Source organism: Ceratotherium simum, chromosome 35 (genome assembly GCF_057802395.1).
Source record: "Ceratotherium simum simum isolate JZ-2026a chromosome 35, ASM5780239v1, whole genome shotgun sequence".
Taxonomy (NCBI): Eukaryota; Metazoa; Chordata; class Mammalia; order Perissodactyla; family Rhinocerotidae; genus Ceratotherium; species Ceratotherium simum.
Window position 1 is genome coordinate 7,525,470 of NC_141934.1, and position 19,608 is coordinate 7,545,077.

Genomic DNA, 19,608 nt, shown 5'->3' on the forward strand with positions numbered 1-19,608 from the left:
AAAGAACTTTTCAATGAATTTGTCAGTCGCCCTTAGCTCAATCAAAAACAATCGCGGCAAATTTGCTTATTAATGCAGCAACGCGTAATCTCGTCTATTCCTCATAAATTTATAGAGAGGCCATTTGAGAAAGAAGACCGAACCTCAGAGAAGTCAGAGCTCTGCCCAAGATTACACACCACTAGTAGAAAATACTAGGTTCGAGCCCACACCCGGAAGGCTCAAAAGCCCCTAGGTTCGCCTAACTCAGATTCCCACTGCCAGGGCCCCAAGGTTCTCCGCCGACGCGAACCGTGGAAACGCAGCGGTCGACGCGCTCCCCGGTCGCAGCAGGCCGCGGACCCCGGCCCACTTGGCGGCTACCGCCACCTTACCAGAAGCGCTGCCGAGCGGGGGTTGCGGGGTGCAAGCACCGCCCGCCCCGTTGCGCCCCGCCCCGAAGCGCGCGTGGGAGCGCGGCGTCCTCCCCGGGGCTGCCCACGGCGACCGCCTGCGCGCACCGGGGAGGGCTTCCGCTGCCCCCGCCCTGGCCTCCTCCCCGCCGCCGCCACCTCTTCCCCGCCTCCGCCTCCCCGCCGCTGGGCGCACGCAGGGGCTGGCGCCCGGGGAGCGCGCCGCGATGTTTCTCTTTTCCGTCCGGCACCGCGGCGGCCACCTCACATCCGGGCGCGCGGCGGCGCAGGCGGCGCTGGGGCCGGGGTGCGTGGAGGGGAGTCATTAAGGGGGAGGGGGCCGGGAAGGAGGGGCAGAGGGCTGGGCTGCGGTTACGGCGGCTGATGAGAGACAGCTCGAGCGGGTCGGGGGGGCGAGAGCGGAGGCCGCGCGGAGCAGCCCTCGGACCGGCGCGGGTGGCGGGGAGGGGAGCGGCGGCAGAGGCACCGAGTAAGGGCCTGGCGGCGGGGGCCGGGACACCGCGCTCCAGGGCCCGCAGGGAGAGGAGGGACAGGGGCGCGCTGCTCCCGGGGTCGCGTGCGTGAGCGCGAGCGCCGGGGCGCGCGCGGGGGGTGGGCAGGGGCGCGAGGCCGGCAGGCAGCGGGCGGGCTGGCGGGGCCCTAGCCGCCGGGCTGGGGCGGACGGCGGCGGGCCTGCGCCGGCTCCAGCTGGGAGCGCCCGGGCCGGGGGATTCGGCCTCCGCGCTCCCTCCGACCTGCCTCCCCTCCGTGAGTACCGTCCCCGCCCTTCCTCCGAAGAAGGCCGCTGGGCCGGGGCCTGTGCGAGAGGCCGGGGGTTGGGGTCGCGGCCTGGGGAAGCTGAGTTTCGGAACTGAAGCCAGCACTCGCCCCTTCTTTGCTACGGGCGCTCCTGACATGGCCACAGGTGCGGCCGCCTGGGCGAGGGGCGCTCGGGCTCGGTCCCCAGTCCCTGGCCCCCGGATAACAAGGGGCAGCTGGCGCCGTCCATTGGCAAGTGACAGGCACTTTACCACAGCTCGACTTCCCGGATCCCCAGCGGGTCTTCTACCTGCCCCCACCCCGGGAAACTTCCCCACTGCTGCCTGAACGGCCCCTATGCGTGGCAGCGACTAATCTTGGTTTCTTTTCGTATTAAAGCTGCTTAAAGGCTGTACCCTGATTTGGGCACCTTCCACTTCTGCTTTCCTTACCCTGTTGATGCTTAGAGCATTTTACTGTAAGAGATAACTAAGTACCAGTGGTTCTATTTCCAAGTGGGTTCTGGTTTATAGCATTATTGTTGAGTGAGGATTTGTTTTTTAAAGGTAGTCATTTTAAGAGGTAAGGGTTTCACTTTCTTAAGCAGTCAAGACTTCTGAAAATTTGTTTTCCGTGACAGTTTTGTGCCGATTTATCTTCCAGGTGCAAAGAATTGTAGACCAAGGAGCCATGGATAGAAGAAGTGTGGTTGAAACAGAAAATGGAGATGCTTTCCTTGACCTGAAGAAACAACCGGCCTCCAAATCCCCCCATCGATATACAAAAGTAGGCTTTGTTACTAATGAAATAGTGTTTCTTTACAGATGGGGAGGTTAGTAACATTGTGTAGGTATTTCATTAGTTTCATCTCAAGTGGTAGTCTTACTTTTGGCTCACTGTATGGACTAAATATTAACTAGGATTTAGTAAAGCATTGCTTTGAACCTTTTTCTGAAAGTGAATACCCAGAGTTTAAACTAGAATTTGCTTCTAAGTAGCCTTCAGGTGAAGGGAATATTGGCTCAGATTCCATATGAATTTGGGGATCAATATATGTTAGCACACAGATTCTGTAACAGCTATGTAACTGGTGTCTTATTGACTCACATGCTGTACGGTAAGGATTCCAGCTTTGAGATGCCTTACAGAATCAATGTCCCCTGTATTGATGTTTCCTTGAAAGGTAAACTCCCCAAAGGAATGCTCTTTGGTGTGCTTAGCTAGGGTAACCAGATTTTTTAATTGTTTTTTATTTCCCGTTGCAAATTGGATGTGGACTCACAAAAGTAAAACTTCAATCATATTTTCCCTAGCTGAAAACTTGTGGTGATTTTAAACTGCTCATCTAGATACCTGCTCTTTCCAGCGGGGGTGCAAATCACCTCAAGGTCATATATTGATTGAAGCTATTGCTTCGGTATGTTGTTGGCTACTGAATGTTTCTGAAGAGGTTGACAGGACTTGGTGAGCTGTGAATTCATTTCTGGTTCCCTGAAATGTACTGGGCTGGAGTAGATAAAAATAGGAAAGTTGATGGGAAGGGTTATGTTCTAGTTAGGCCATATCTGTATTTCCTGAATATGGACCCAGTCAAGGACTCTAATGTGGTTATTGTCCCTGGGTTCCCCGGGGTACTGAATGGTTAATATTTTCAAGTCAGGCCTTGTTTATGTACTTGTGCCACTGCTCTTACCTACGTGGTAAAGTATCAAATGCTATCAAAGTATTATTCATCCAATGCCAAAGTATTATCCAAATGGATATCAAAGTAATATCCATTTTTAGCATTTAAAAAAAGCTCTCTACAGGAAAAGTATTTTCAGGTGTAAAAGGGTTCTTGGTTAATTGCTTTCTTAACACAATCTGTTTTGGCATAATAGAATGTGAGTTGATAGAAAGTATTGTACTTCTTCATTCAGATTTGTTCTTCCCAAGTGTAGTTTCTCTCACCTGAGAGTGCTGGAGTAGTGTTTCACGACTTAAATTCATTATTTAAAGTGTTGACAGGTGAATTCTGAATGGAGAAAAGCTTATTAAATGAAGGGAAACTGATTTGAACTGCTTCTATAAGCTTATGTGATTTCAAATCTTCTAGTACTTTTTGAATAAAAGTTCTGACTGGTACTCTACTTTGTGGAGTCCAGGCAGAGAGACTTTTCAATCACTTTCATATGCTGATTAGAGAATGGTATGTATGTTGCACCTTTATGCATATCTATCTTTATGCGTAAGTCATTTTTAGGAAAATATTGTTGGTCTCTCTTAGGGTAGTACTTATCTATGTCTACAGTAAAGATTAAGAAGCTCAATATTGCCCATTTTTGGCAGTCCAGCCCCAGAATTCTGCCATACTTAGATAATTGCGTCTTAAAGAAATGGTTAAGAAAAACATGTTTTAGGTTAATGACAGTGGAGCTTAGATTTAATGGTCTTCTCTACCAAATTTAGTTGGAAATAGGTTTACTTTCTATTCCATTCAAGAGGATTTAATTAATGACAGCTTTAGGATAATATTTAGGCAGTGTTAGGGTGGTGCTTTCGTATGTGTGTTTTTCAACACTCTAGTAATTTACAGTGTATGGGACTTGAAGCAAACTAAGCCTTTGTCCTTTTGAAGAAAGCTTGAAACAACTCTCTGTTCTGAGCACTATTATAAGTGGTCTGTTGGTTCCACAACTGGAGTAATATTTGAGCCGCCATCCTCCTCCCTATCTACATACTGAGATCAAACTATTGGGATAAATACAGCATTTAGTAATGGTTCTGCCACTTCAAGTTCACAGGCTAGAAAGTTGAGACGCAGTAGAAGAAAATTATCATCAGTGATTTTTATAAGTGATGTATTTTGTGAGAACTTTTGTAAATGTGAGATGTTGACTACAAAGTAAAAAAAACAAATTGGCCAGATGAGAGGGCTTCTTAACCTTTGACCCTTCTTAGTTTAGCATTCAGTTTTAGATGGGATAGTGTTAATAGTTCAGAATTCGAGTTTTTTCCATGAAGGTGGAGGAATCCAGATGTTTGGCTGACTGCTTTTCAGGGTAACATACCAGAGTTTCCCTGTGTGTTAGGACATCCTTTAGTCCACCTTGCTTCTCAAACGTTAATGTGTCTGGGTATCACCTATGAATCTTGGTAAAGTGTGAATTCTGATTGTATGTCAAGGCTGGGCTTGAAAATTTGGCTGTTTAACCAGCCCCCAGGTGGTGCCCATACTACTGGTCCACTTATCATACCTTAAGTAGCAGGCTTTAGTCTTCCTTGGAGAACTTGATAGATGGTGTTGATGTTGTCAAGCAACTCAGATGCATAGTTACCCCTCAGGGTTCAGGTGGTGTCGTGCTTCCGTGAATGTCTCAGGAACTCGTTAGTCACATTGGGTACTTTCAGGCCTATCCTTAAGCCTCAGTGATAATTAGTTGGGATGGTTATAAGTGAGTTTATCATATGCACCTGTTATCCTGATGGTCTTGAGCCCTTAATTTATAAACCCACTCAGGTCTATTTTGCCAGGCCAGATTCCTAAGACCAACAGCTATGTTTTGGTGGTATTTACATGGGCATTTATAAAGTGATTGGGTTATGTTGAAGGACTTTTGGAGGTTGTAGAGTGGAGTTTCACCTCAAAGTCATGGATTAAAAGTGGTTTAGACAGTAGTTCTCAAAGCATGGTCCCTAAACTAGCATTTAGCATCACTTGTTAACTTGTTAGAAATACAAAATCTCAGGCCCCATCTCAGAGGTATTGAATCAAACTCTAGGGGTAGCACCCAGCTATTTGCATTTAACAAGTCTTTCAGGGAATTCTGACTCGGATTCAAGTTTGAGAACCATTTTAGGAAATAGAAAGCAGTGATGCTTATTAATGGAAAAACTTTGGGACTTATTCAACTTTTTCTTACCTTCATCGGAGGTCCTTGTTCACCAGTTCTTGAGGTGTAGTATCACTAATAGAATAACATCTTCCGCTTGAAATACAAAATAGAAATGCTTTGGACTATCCCACTATTCAGATCCATGTTTTTTCCTTCAGATGAACATACTGATCTTGAGATCACAGAGTGTATGTACTTTGTGCTGTTCCTCCTTTGCCCCTGTATTTTGCCACTGACTCTTTATTGAATGCTGTTACCTGCAGGTGGACAGGGAATGAAAGCAGAGAATACTCAGAACATTCGGCTTGATACCAGTGTTAATCATGCTTGTTAAGTCTCCCAGCTAAAAAGTAGGTTTTGGATTATCTGAGATTGATTCCATATGTGCTCTTCATTGCCTTGACCAGTTATGAATTGGCATCTTTTTAGTCATCAGTGTCTAGAGGGATTTTTAAAGGAGGCCTCCCTAATTTGTGGTCGATGGGCAGTTGGTCACAGTGGTACAGCCATATTTATGTCCTTGCTTTAAAACCATTAAGAAAATAGACAGGCGACTGAAGTGGACTGATTTGAGTAATCCTCCTAGCCTTCTGGGAGGGAATCAGTTGTGAGACCTGAAGTCAAGCCTCTGAGGAAAGAGTACTGTGATTTAAATCCTAGGTTGAAGTCAGGAGTCAGATGGTCAGTTTTGTCTATACAAAGATCTCGTTTGATAACTTAATAGATAGCTTTCATAAACTGAGTTGAGTAGTAATCTCTAACAGGTGGTATTTCAGTGACACATTTAGCTACAAACTTCTTGAGCTAGTATAAAAATAGGAATGCCTATTTATATTGGGGAAGGCAGGATTATGGTATGAAAAATCAGGGGCCAGACTGGTGGCATCGTGGTTAAGATTGCGTGCTCCACTTCAGTGGCCCAGGATTTGTGGGTTCGGGTCCTGGGCGCAGACCTACACACTGCTCATCAAGCCATGCTGTGGCAGGCGTGCCACATACAAAATAGAGGAAGATTGGCATAGATGTTAGCTCAGGGACGATCTCCCTCAAGCAAAAAGAGAAAAATTGGCAACAGATGTTAGCTCAGAGCCAATCTTCTCCACGAAAAAAAAAAAATTATTATACAATCTTAATGTTTCAGCTGACCAAAACACCTAGCTAACTGGAGTTTCTTAGAGGGGGCTGGCTGGCAGCACCATAGATAGTCTTCTGACTGCTCTTTCCTACCTGTTCCAATTTTAAGTCATCTTGAAAAATTGTGATTCAGGGCTCTTGCTCATGGTGGGAACTTAAGCTAGATAAGGAGCCAGTCATTTCACAATTGGAACCTTTAATAGAAATTTGTGGGCAGGGCCTTTGATTCAGGAAGAGGTGCAATGAGAGGAGGCTGGCTTAGGGGGAGCCTGCCCACAGAGGTAGCAGTTTGGCTCAGGGTTCCCAGTGATCCCACTGGATAGAGACAGACTCAACACTGAGTGACAGAGCTGCTGGGAGGGGTTGTGTACCTTCCCTTGTCCTCTCAAGAGAAGCAGTGGAGAGGATAAGGTGCTGTTGAGCCCCACTGCCTGGTTTAGGATCCCCCACTCTACCACTTAACGTGTGTGACCTTCAGCATGTACTTAGCTTCTCTGAATCGCAACCTTTTCCTCTGTAAAATGCAGGTGGAATAATATCTGCCTGGTAGGATTTCTGTGGGGAATAAATCAGAAAATTCATGTCAAGTGCTTAGAAAAGTAGCAGGCACACAATAAGCGCTAAAAACTGCTTATGATTGATGTACGTAATGAGGGTGGGGGTAGCTACTAAAAGATACCTCCTTTAGATACCAACTTTAGATCAAGATGTGTATTTTCTAAATGTCATGGTAACCATCTTCATTTCAATAAGAAACCAGAAAGCCCTACTGAAGATGTAATGCCACCACCCTAGAAATGATTCTAAGTTTCCTTCTAGTATTTATCTACCTGCTTACTTAACGTTTTGCATTGCTTTTATCAGTTGTGTAAACACATTTAAAAGCCAAGTTTTATTTGTATTCCATTGGCCAGATCAACAGAAAACAAGCTTTCCTGTTTTTTTCCCCCATTCTCATGTTCTTAGTTTCAAATAAGTTCTTTCAATAGAAGAAAATCTTTGCATCAAATCAGCCACCATTAGAGATGCTTGGGTGAATCCGGGTGCTAAGTCCTGCTTATCAACTCTGCAGGATCTGGTTTGAATCCTGACCCTGCCCTAAGAACTGTTCTAAATGCTGCCCCTTTAGCAACAAACCTCATGAATGGGGGTTGGGGGGCGTGGTGTATGCTATGTGCCCTTGTGTTGTTAGTTCACCATTGCCCTGGCTAACTACTATGGATGCCATTACCCCATCGTGATCTATTTTTAAAAGCTTTCTAATCCTTTCAGAAAAGTCATGTGACTCAGTAGAATGAAATATCAGGTCAGTCAGCAACCATCTGAAAGCCTGATGGGCCAATGCTAGGTAGAGGGTGGGGACTGGGAGGGGAAGGTCAAAGGCAGACCCAACGCGAACACTGCTCCCTGGACATTCACCTTTAGGAAGAGCTAGGCACACACACAGGTGAGGTACTGGGCCCCTCCTAGAGTGCTTTGACGATGAACAAAGAAATAAAACTTTGGATTTTTTATAAAATTTGAGCTTCTTACTCTTGTGAATTGAATTCAGCTTACAAAGGTAAAGAATATTTCTCCTTTCATCTCTTCCTGTAAGTGACTTATGTGAAACTCTTCTGTAATGTCAGAATGTTATCAGAATGTGTAGCTACTTCTGCGTGGGATTTCTGCAGAAAGAAACTGGATGAGGATTTTAACCACTATTGTTTGGGGTTTATACTCAGATTCATTTGCTTTCTACTTGAATACTGATCACTAAAAGTTGGTGTCCATATTAGTAATGCCCAAATAGATTGTTTTGGGAAGCTTGGCAAATTTTCTTTAAGGAAGACTGCTAAAACTAAGAAAATTGTGTTTATACTTCCTTGGGTGTGTGGCTCTTGGGCAATTAGCAGCTTGTTCTTGCCTGGTCAAGTTTTAGTAACCTGTACAAAAAGTAAGGTCTCAGATATTAACTCTCCTCTTGTCCAGATGATAATTTTAGTAAATTTGTCCATGATCAGTAAGTTCCTTTGGGTTCTCAGGACTCTACAAAAGGTCATCTCACATTCCCTCCTGAAATACTCATAGAGAGGGAGCACTCCCAGTTCAGGGTGGGCACTTTCCAAGTATTTTGCTTTTAGCCAAAGTTGAAGGTTTTCTTTGAAAATATCTGAAAGGGGTTGCTTTCCAGAAATAATTGCTGTTAAGGGCTCTTGATGAGATGGGAAGTTTAAGAACACTTCTCCTGAGAGACTGGAGAGCCATGGGGCCAGAGACAAGAGTCATCTGCCTGTGCTAGACACTAAGCCTGGCACACAGGAAATGATCTGTGGACAGTTATGAAAAGAGGAAACTTTGTATTGACTTAGCTCATGGCTTCTCCCCTCCCCACTTAAACGGGGGATCCTCTCAGGCTGGGATTCCATCTTATGCAACTTAAAACGTTGCTGGAAGGTAGCGGATTTAGCCCTCTAAACCCCATGAGGAGGATCTCATTTTTCCCTAAATGTCCGGGTGGACCTTGGGCCATAATTTGAGAAACATGACTGGTTTAAAGCAGCACTATTTCTTAACCTCTTCAGGTCCATTGGAGATCTTTTGAAGGTATGAATACTCACTGCAGAAATGCATAATTTCGTATATGGTTTCAGGGGGTCTTCTACTCCTTGAGGCCGTAAAACTGATTTAAGAAGCCCTGCTCTCAAGAACAGCACGTTTGGTTTTACTGAGATGTTTAAAGCTATTCCCAGCAGCTTTTACAATCTAAGAATTGTTTTGTTTTCCCAGTTCTCAGCCTGTTAATGAAGAAGATGCCTCTTCATCCTCTAGACAGGTGGGCTGTGTTTTAGCCATTGCTCTTGGTCAGGGTGTACCCTGGCACAAATGGTGCTGCTGGCATGGTTAATGCCAGTGTGCAACTGGCTCGCTGCTCTCCCTTGTGCTCTTACAGGCTCTCTCAGGTTTGTATAGGTGGTCACTTGAACATTTATTCACACCTAGTATATGCCAAGCATATGAAGGCACAAAGAAAACTGGAATAATAGAGGGAAAGTTAAAACGTTTTTACCAACCTGAGTGACTCTTATATCTGAGAGTTATGTTGTTAGTGCTGTCAATTCAATTTCACCTCCTGCTGACCCTGTGTATAGCAGAGAGACAGATGGCCGGGAAAGGAAACCAGGCCTCGGCTGTGAGAGTGGTAAATCTTAACCACTAGACCACCAGGCTGTGTCTAAGAGTAGTTGGCATTTATCAGTCTGTGATTAGAGTAATAGTCTGTAAGAAGAGAAATTAAACAAAACATTAATCTCTGGTAACTGAACCTCTTAGTTTAACTTACTTAAAGAAAAATTTTTTATTGAGATACAATTCGCATACATAAAATTCACCCCTTTTAAAGTGTACCATTCAGTGGTTTTTAGTCAATTCACAAAGTTGTATAACCATCACTGCTATCAAATTGCAGAGTATTTTCATCACCCTAAACAGAAACTCTGTCCATTAGCAATCACTCCCCATTATCCCCTTCCCCCAGCCCTGGCAACCATTAATCTACATTCTGTCTCTATAGATTTACCTGTCTGAACATTTGCGTATAAATAGAATCATATACTATATGGCCTTCTGTGTCTGGCTTCTTTCACTTAACATGATGTTTTTAAGGTTCATGTTGTAGCATGTATTGGTACTTTATTCCTTTTTATTGCCAAATATTCCATTGTATGAATGTACCACATTTTGTTTATCTGTTCATCAGTTGATGGACACGTGGGTTGTTTCTACTTTTTGGCTGTTGTGAATAATGCTGCTATGAACATTCATGTACAAGTTTTTGTGTGAACGTAATGTTTCAGTTCTCTTTGTATACCTAGGAGTGGAACTGCTGGGTCATATGGAAGCTGTTTAACTTTTTGAGGAACTGCCATTCTTTTACACAGCAGCTGCACCATTTTTACATTCCCATCAGCAATGTTAGAGGGTTCCAGTTTCTCCACATCCTTGCCAGTTTTTTTTTCCCTTTTTTTTTAATAGCCATCCTAGTAGACGTGAAGTGGTGTCTCATTGTGGTTTTGACTTGCATTTCCCTAATGACTAATGATGTTGAATATCTTTCATGTGCTTGTTGGCCATTTGTGTATCTTCTTTGGAGAAAAATTGATTGAAATCTTTTACCTGTTTTTCAATTGGATTGTTGTCTTTTTGTTGTTGAGTTCTAAGAGTTCTCTCTATATTCTGGATACTAGACCCTTACCAGATACATGATTTGTAAATATTTTTTCCTATTCCGTGGGTTGTCTTTTCACTTTCTTGATAGTATCATTTGAGGCACAAAAGTTTCTAAATTGGAAGTCCAGTTTATCTGTTTTTTCTTTGGTTGCTTGTGCTTTCAGTATCATAGCTAAGAAACATTGCTTAACTCAAGATCATGAAGATTTACACCCACGTTTTCTTCTAAGAGTTTTATAGTTATAGCTCTTATAACTGTAAATAAAAATAAATTAATTAAATTAAAAAATAAGCAAAACGTTAACCTCCGGTAACTGAACCTTTTAGTTTAATTTACTTAAAATTTTTTACATTTTGAGTTTTTGTATGTCGTATGAGGTAGAGGTAAACTTTTTCAGAATGGTTTTAGAGTTACAGAAAAACTGAGAACATAGAAAGTTCATATATACCCTTCACCTAGTTCTCCCTATTAATATCTTAGATTTGTATGGTGCATTTGTTACAATTAACAATGTTGATACATTGTTATTAACTGAAGTCCATACTTTAGTCACATTTCCTTAGGTTTTTTTTCCTAGCTTTATGGAGAAATAATTGATGTACATCATGGTATAAGTTTAAAGTGTACAGCATGATGGTTTGATTTACATATATTTTGACATTTCCTTAGTTTTAAACTAATGCCCTTTTTCTGTCCTAGTTTTGCATCCAGAATACCATATTACATGTAGTTGTCCTCTCTCCTTAGTTTCCTCATTTCCTTTTTTTTGTGTGTGAGGAAGATCAGCCCTGAGCTAACATCCATGCCAATCCTCCCCTTTTCACTGAGGAAGACTGGCCCTGAGCTAACATCCGTGCCGATCTTCCTCCACTTTATGTGGGATGCCGCCACAGCATGGCCTGACAAGCGGTGCGTTGGTGAGCGCCTGGGATCCGAACCCTGGCCGCCAGCAGCGGAGCACGCGCACTTAACCGCCAGCGCCACCGGGCTAGCTCCCTCATTTCCCTTTTTTTTTAAGGCTGTTTGTTACCTTTGTTAAAATATTTTTTGATCCCCACATATAGAACATTTGGTCCTCATACATGTTTTGTATCTGTGTTAAAATGTTAATCTTTCCCAATTAACTCCTAAATAAATAGATAAAATCAAAAGAGTTTCAGCAAATAGCTGTAGTAGTAATAGAGAATACCTGTCACTTGGGCTCTCTAGTATCTTCTGGGGTTAAAAGTTTCAAACAAAGCCTCATTGTTAGAAACTTTTGTATATTGAGAATATACATATTTAAGTATGACATACATTGCTCTTGGTTTAACAGTATACTAGGGTTCTTAGTTTAATATTTGGATTTGAAGGTGGTGGGTATTAGTATGTAATCATCTTTGGTTTGCTTCTAATAGCAGAAAATTGCTTTACAATGTTTTTTCGTGTAGTATATGTATAAGTATTTCCTATATTGCAAGATCCTTCCTGTTTCTACTGGAAAATTCTAAGCCCTCCTGTCTTGAGGGTTTCAGTATCATAATATCTGCTATCATCATAACTACTATTGGTTCATCGCCCCCCACCCCATCCGCCAAATTTGTGTCACCATTGCATCTCTGGCACCGTGTTTGCCCTGCATATTTCACTGGACTTTAGTCTTTACTGGCGATTTGTAGGTGGTGTGTCAGTGCTTTGACAGTTTTTTTTTTTTTTCAGAATTTCGAGCAGCCTCTAGACATTTTCTTATATTTGAAATTCTGTTTATCTCAGACTTCTAAATTTTATGGGTATTTCTACCCAATTAATATGATATAATACCTAAATAAATGCAAGTGCCTGGTTGATATTCTGGTTTTAAAATTAAAATGTCATCTGGTCCTAGGACATTTTGCTGTCATGGAGAAAACATTTAAATGCTTCAGGTGTCTGAAGGCACTTGACTGAATTCATGGCATGCTTACGTGCAGTGATTCCTATAGGCTGAGAGAGTAAATCTGTCCCTCCATATTTACCCCAAGATATGGAAAGCAGTGATCAGAGAAGCAGCAAGCATTCTGTTGTGAAGCCTGTGATGGGGGTAGTGCAGAAGTCATGGCACAGCGATATAAGCTTTTTTACAAGGCAGTTGTAGCATTTTACTGATACTGAAAGTTTGAAATTGCTTTTTTTACTTTATTATGAAAATGTTTAAATGTATATAAAAAGGGAGGCATTTTTTGTGTGTATGCACGTTTATGAGCATATGTGTTTATATTAAATACATACATGTGTATATCATTGTGCATATTTCCTAGTTCTGCTGAAAGGGCCTAGAAGCAAATGAGGATACCCAGTTCCCAGATGTTGGTTTCTTACACCATTCACTCACTTGAAGGAACTAAGATTTCTCAAAGAAATGGCTGACTCGAGGGCTAGTTCTAGGCTAGGGCTAGTGCAAGATGGATACAAGGTAAGCCGGAAAGTAAGGAAGCACTTTTTAAAGAATGGTGGGGTATGTCAAAAGGACACAGGACCCAGCTTGAAGAGACTCCCAATTTGAGCACCAAAATAATTAAGGACATTAATGACTTGTACACCATTGGAAACTAGGAATCTGAGCCCATGCCAATAATAAATAGGCAAATAAGCAGGGGAGAAGGGAAGGTTTATGTTTACAAGCGCTGACTGGTAACTGTGGAGAGAGGCCAGAGAGGCCTAGACTTGGAAAATCAAGATTGGTTTGGGCAAGAATCATCAATAGATGCTAAATTTAGGGGGAAATTTTGATGAAGACCAGGATATTTGGATGATTTTAGAGCATTGCCCATAGACTACAGACTAATTGCAAGGGGAAAGTAGTAACTGAAAGTAGAGAAACTGGAGAACATCTTGACCATCTGTTCAAAATTAACATCACTAATAAGGGGCAGATGGACGTGGGCGTCCAGAGGTGACGCTCTGAGATGGACACAACATTTCTTAAGTTAGTATTCTGCCCCAGGGTTACCTAGCCTCAGTCTAATGAGGAAACATTAGATAAACCGAAAATGAATAAAGTTTTCTTAAAAAAAAAAAAAAAATAGGCCGTAATCTTTAGAAATATCAAAGTCATAAAAGACAAAAGAAGTTGTAGAAATGTTCCAGATTAGAGACCAAAGAGACATGATAACTGATATCTGATTCTAGACTGGATCTTGTGTTGGAGGCTAAAAAAAGTAATATAAAGGACATTACTGGGTCAGTGGACAAAATTGGAATCTGGAGTGGTTGATTAGATAAAATATTATTGATAACTGGTTATATAAAACTGACAGCCCTTCTCAGCCAGGTTCTGCAGAGGGAAAGCCTTATGCTCTAAGGCATCTATTGTATGTAATGGATTCGCGTCTCTCTTATGCATCTAAAATGATATTGGCCAAGTATAATCCTTAGGAGAATGGAAAAATAGTCACTCAGATCATTTTCTGTAGGGCTTAATTCTCTCGTGGAACCGGATAAGAGGCTGTGAAAGAATACCCTCATTCTTAAGAAATAGGCACTAAAGTACATAGGGGTAAAGGACTATAACTTAGGTGGTTTACCCTTAAATGGTTCAAAAAAAAAAAGTTACATGTAGAGAGCCCAAATGCTAAAGGAAATGAGGGGAAAATGTTAACGACAGGCAAGTCAGGTAAATAGTATGTAGGTGTTTTGGGTGCTTTTTTTTTTTCTTGCAACTTTACATTCAAAAGAAATCTAGGAGGCCGGCCCGGTGGCATAGTGGTTAAGTTTGCATGGTCTGCTTCGGTGGCCTGGGGTTCCCAGGTTCAGATCCCGGGCACGGACCAGTGCACCACTCATCAAGCCATGCTGTGGTGGTGTCCCATATACAAAATAGAGGAAGATGGGCACAGAGTTAGCTCAGGGCCAATCTTCCTCAGCAAAAAGAGGAAGATGGGCAACGGATGTTAGCTCATGGCCAAGCTTCCTCACAAAAAAATCTAACCCCTTGTAAATTGGCATCTAATGCATTTAAGAGTGGGAAGATTAGCTGGAGGTTTTTTGTAAGCCTGAACCTTCTATGGCTTGATGAGCATTCAGTGTTGTGTAATATAACTATATTATTGGACAGCAATTTATAAGAGAGTGTATTTTAGCAGGAAACTGATCACTATTAAGTTATTTGCCAGTTCTGCTTGAGATTCTTGCAAGAGCTTTGAGCTGACTCCAGTCCTTTCTGTAATATGTCAAGGTATAAATAAGAACTGTGTGAAATGTTTAAGCTAGACACTCAGAATTACTGAGAACAAAAATAAGTTGAAAGTGTGTGGCCTGAGAAATTATTCAAAATCACCATTTGATTTCTCTTTCTAGGAGGAGCTGTTGGATATAAAAGAACGCCCTTATTCCAAACAGAGGCCTTCGTGCCTCTCCGAAAAATACGACAGGTATTGGGAGCGGGGAGTGTGCTTCTAGTCAATTTGTTGTTGCACCAAACTTGGTAAATTAAGAAGTGTATTGCTTTGGAGTTTTTTTGGTAGAATTATGAGTGGGGAGATTTCAAGGGTAATGACATTGGGCTTCTGCACAGATACATTGTGGATAAGTTAGGAACATGACTAAAAAGCATGTCACTGCATTATCTTCATCACTTTCATTATTAATTAGCTTTAAACCATTAATTCAAAGATTTGAGCTGCAAGGGGCTCTAAGGGCAGCTAAATCACTTCTCTTTCAACTAATTGGTGATGGAATTAAAACTAGAAAATGACTTGATCAGAGGCACATAGTCAGAAAGCAGAATTAAGACTTGAATGCAAGAGTCCTCACCAGGGTCTTTTCTCTCCACCAGTGGCTTTTACACTGTGACTCTGAGCTGTGTTCCCCCTCCTCAAACAAAACAAGCATTCAGCCATTTATATTAGCCCTTTTGCATCTTGAGCTCCTTCATAAGAAGCAGAAGGCTTTGTTTTGAGAAGACTATAGCTAAAAATGGTCTGAAAATCCCTTACAATGACCCTACGTTGCACTCCTAATGGTCACCTTAAGACTTTAAGGTCATTTCTTAAGTATCAAGGCAGATGGTTCATATTGGCCCACATTTTTAACATATGAAGTATCTATTGTGTTTAATTTCTTGGTTGAATAGGACATACTCTTATTATTTTGTATGTGGACTATTCAGAAGATTGTTAAATCTGGACTCCTCACCACTTTCCCCTGATGAAAGTGATACTTGAATAATGACTATTCCAATTGGTTAGGGTTTTTTGATAAGTCTCAGATAAGCTGGTTTTTTCATTAAAGCTGTAAAGCTTTTGTATGCCTTAAGTTGAATTTTCTTGTTAGTTCTTCTTGGCATAAAATAAAGTTATCATGGGCACACATATTTGCTTTTTATTCTAAAGGGAGACATTGTGCCTAGTAGTAGTAATGAAAATGACAGAGAGAGAGGAAAGAGTTTCTCATTCTTCTGTTTCTCTTCTCTCACAGAATTAAAATTTGTTGGGTTCTTAAACTCCAGGTATTCCTCACAAACGCACTAGAAGATGGGTAACGTCACCTTTATTGTGAGGAGTTTGAGACTGAGAGGTTTACCCACTTATTTAAGAAATTCAGCTGAACCAAGGATTCAGTTGATACCTGCTATGTGGCAAATACTGTGTCAGGTGTGATTAAATCCTGCCTTCGTGGAACATTGGTCTGTGGAAGGATACAGTGAAATACTCATAAGAGTTTATCATTACCACCATTACAGCCTGTGAATTACAAGTGTACAGTACAGTACTAGTGTGTAGCATGGCCTGGTCTGATTTAGGGGTTGGGGAAGTCCTTTCAGCAGAAGACTAAGGGGTCCAAGATGTCTGTGGTGGTGGTGGCAGAGCTAGAATTTGGTCCCAGATCATTGGGCTCCAAAGCTTCTGCTCTGCACACTGTACCACCTGCCACTCCGTCATTAGAGAGTCACAAAGTAAAACTCAAACCACGCATTTTAGGCTCTTAAGAATTGTCTGTCCTGCTTGTGGGGAAAACTGAGACTGTGCATAGAAATTCTGGAAAAATACACACCAACCATTCCAGGAGCTACTTCCAGTGAGAGGACTAAGGAGTTTTTTCCTCTCTTGTACTAATCTTCAGTAAACTGAGTAATCAGTATTTATGGAGCATCTTCTTTGTGTAGGACAGGCATAGTTATTGTAATCCGTATGTACCCCAAGGTTTGTAGTCTGTTTCATTTATGCACAGACCACTGGTTTACAAGTGACTGTTGGTGTTATGTGAACAACAACAAAGTATTACTGAATTAATAGTTGTTTTTTGTTTTCACCTTAAAAGACATAACCATTCTAATGGCAACCACAAAGTTTTATATTGGAAAGGGGTTTCCATAACTTATTACCTAAAGTTTAGAGATTAGACTGTACGTGTAGTTCGTGGGTGCAAGTGCTAACTGTCGGTACCCTTTGACCTGTAGTGATGGCGTCTGGGACCCTGAGAAGTGGCATGCCTCTCTCTACCCAGCTTCAGGGCGGAGCTCACCAGTGGAAAGTCTGAAGAAAGAGTTGGATACAGACCGGCCTTCCCTGGTGCGCAGGATAGTAGGTGAGCACACAGTCACTCAGGAGTGGGGGCAGCAATTTTGGAGACAGTGCTCTTTGCTGCTGGCTTCATTCTTAGCTGTGAGAGTTTTATGCATTGGTGGAAAGTGTCATTATCAGGAAGCTGATTTACCAGTTGCATTTTTCCTGATTAGCAGAGTAAAATCGTAGCTTTCCTGTATAAGAGGCAAATAGACTATATTAGGCTATGTGCTTTTGAGTTAAAAGTACTGATGTGTTTCATTGACATGAATAACTGCCTTAGATGTGGTAGGGAGCATAAAGCTGTATTCTGCTTAGTTTCATATATGAGACTAGTTCTCAGGTATAAATCAGTTCTGGCAGTTCTTAATTCATAATGGATTATGATCTGAATACAGGATTTGGATATGGTTTGAGACTGGAGTAAAGTTTGATTCTCTATACCTTTACCCCTTTAAACTAGAAAAGATAAGAATGAAATGGAGACCTGGCAATATAAAAGCTAGTCAAGGAACCTGTTGCAAAAGAAACTCCTTTTGAAATGAGAGGAAGACTCATAAAACACATTTGGAACTAAGCAAAAAGGATAAAAGTGACTCTAATGTGAGCTATAAGACACCTCTACACAGAGTCTATCAGTATACTTAGTGCAGTAATGTCCCCCAGGCAAAGAGTTTATTCCAACATAATCATTAAAGATGTGTACAGAGATTTTAATAAAATGATGAAAACTTAGAAGCAACCTAAATGTCCAACAGTAGAAATGGGTTGGATAAACTTTGGCTGTTCCAATGGTACAGCCATATGTGGTTTTATTATGCTATTCAGCTGTAAAAACATGTGGGAGATGTATTTACCAACTTACACAAAACTGTTCACATTGTATTTTGTTTTTGGAATAAACTGAGACACTGCATGGAAATTCTGGAAAAGTACATACCAAAAGGTTTTTAGGAACTGTTTCTGATCAGAGTACTAAAAGAGGTTTTTCTCACTTAGTTTTCTCACTCAGTTTTCTGGTTTTTCTAGGAAGTTTTTTTTTTTGTGGACATGTTTATTTTTCTTACACCTTTATTGAGGTATAATTGACACATAATAGACTGCACATAAACTGTACCATTTGATGTGTTTTTTTGTTTTTTTGGTGAGGAAGATTAGCCCTGAGCTAACATTCATTGCCAATCCTCCTCTTTTTGCTGAGGAAGATTGTCCCTGGACTAACATCTGTGCCCATCTTCCTCTATACATGGGACACCTGCCACAGCATGGCTTGCTGAGCAGCGTGTAGGTCCGGGCCCGACATCTGAACCTGTGAACCCTGGGCCGCTGAAGCGGGGCACGCGAACTTAACCACTACGCCACCCGGCTGGCCCCCTGTTTGATGTTTTGACGTGTATACAGCTGTGAAACCATTACCACAATCAAAGTAATAAGCATTTCCATCAGTCCCAGAAGTTCCCTAGAACTCCTATGAGTCTCTCTGTTTAATCCCTCCTCACACTTCCCCCTAGGGAAGCACTGATCAGTTTCCTGTCACTAGATTAGTTTACGTTTCCTAGAATTTAATAAATGGAATTATATAGTATGCATTCTTTGGGGAGCTTCTTCCACTCAGATTTAGTTAAGATTCATTCATATTATTGGGTGTATAAATAGTTCTTTCCTTTTTATTGCTTTGTGGTATTCCATTGTATGAATTTGCCATAATTTATCCATTTATCTACTGATGGACATTTGGGTTGTTTCCAGTTTTTGCCTATTAACCAAAACTACTATTACATTCACATACATGTCTCTATATGGACATATGCTTTCTTTTCTCTTGTGTAAATACGTACGAGTAGAATGGCTGGGTCCTGTAGTAGATGTATGTTTAACATTTTAAGCAACTGCCAAGCTGTTTTCCAAAGTGGTTATACCATTTTACATTTCCACCAGCAGTGTGTGAGAGTTCCACTTGCTCTATATCCTCGTCAGCACTTGGAATGGTCAGTCATTTTGATTTTAGCCACTCTCTTAGGTGTGTAGTGGTATCACATTATGGTTTAATTTACATTTCCCTAATGACAAATGATGTTGAGTATCTTTTCATATGCTTCTTTGCCATCTGTATATCCTCTTTGGTGAAGTGTCTGTTAAACCATTTGTCCATTTTTTAATTGGATTGTTTTTTGAGTTTTTAAGAGTTTCATATGTACTGGATACAGGTCCTTTATCAGATACATGCTTTGAAATATTTTCTCCCAGACTGTGGCTTGTTTTTGCATTCTCTGAACAGTATCTTTCAAAGAGCAGAAGTTCTAAATTTTGATCAAGCCAAGTTTATCGTTTTTTTAAATGGATTATATTCTTGGTGTCATGCCTAAGAAAACTTTGCTTAACCCAATGTCAGAAAGATTTCCTCGTATGTTTTCTTCTAGCAGTTTTCTAGTTTAAGGTTTTACATTCAGATCTATGATAATTTTGAATTAATTTTTGTATATGGTACCAGGTATGACTTCAAGTTCGTTTTTTGCGTATGGATATCCAACTGTTCAAATACCATTTGTTGAAGAGACACCTTAACTTTTTATTTAGTTATTTTTTTCAAATACTGAAGCCTACTATAGTTTATTAGTTGATAAAATATTTGCTAATAATTACATAGGTAAAGACTTAGTCAAAATAAAGAGATTGTGGAGACTAATCATGGAAAATCAGTTATTTTGAAGTACATT

General features: G+C 41.3%; 1 protein-coding gene across 6 annotated transcripts in view; it reads left to right on the plus strand.

The window, feature by feature from the left end:
* Positions 1-680: 680 nt before the first annotated feature.
* EIF4ENIF1 (eukaryotic translation initiation factor 4E nuclear import factor 1) overlaps positions 681-19,608 on the plus strand; it is a 43,815-nt gene continuing 24,887 nt past the window's right edge. For 3 of the 6 annotated variants that reach the window (XM_087423941.1, XM_004429747.3, XM_004429750.3), the window contains exons 1-4: positions 784-882; positions 1,815-1,937; positions 14,685-14,758; positions 16,786-16,913. In XM_087423941.1, the coding sequence (XP_087280067.1) occupies positions 1,842-1,937; positions 14,685-14,758; positions 16,786-16,913 (298 nt within the window). In that variant the 5' untranslated portion in view covers positions 784-882; positions 1,815-1,841. Of the gene's footprint in view, positions 700-782; positions 883-1,066; positions 1,161-1,814; positions 1,938-14,684; positions 14,759-16,785; positions 16,914-19,608 lie in introns of those variants that run through there. The other 3 variants (XM_087423942.1, XM_087423943.1, XM_087423944.1) reach the window with 3 other exon arrangements.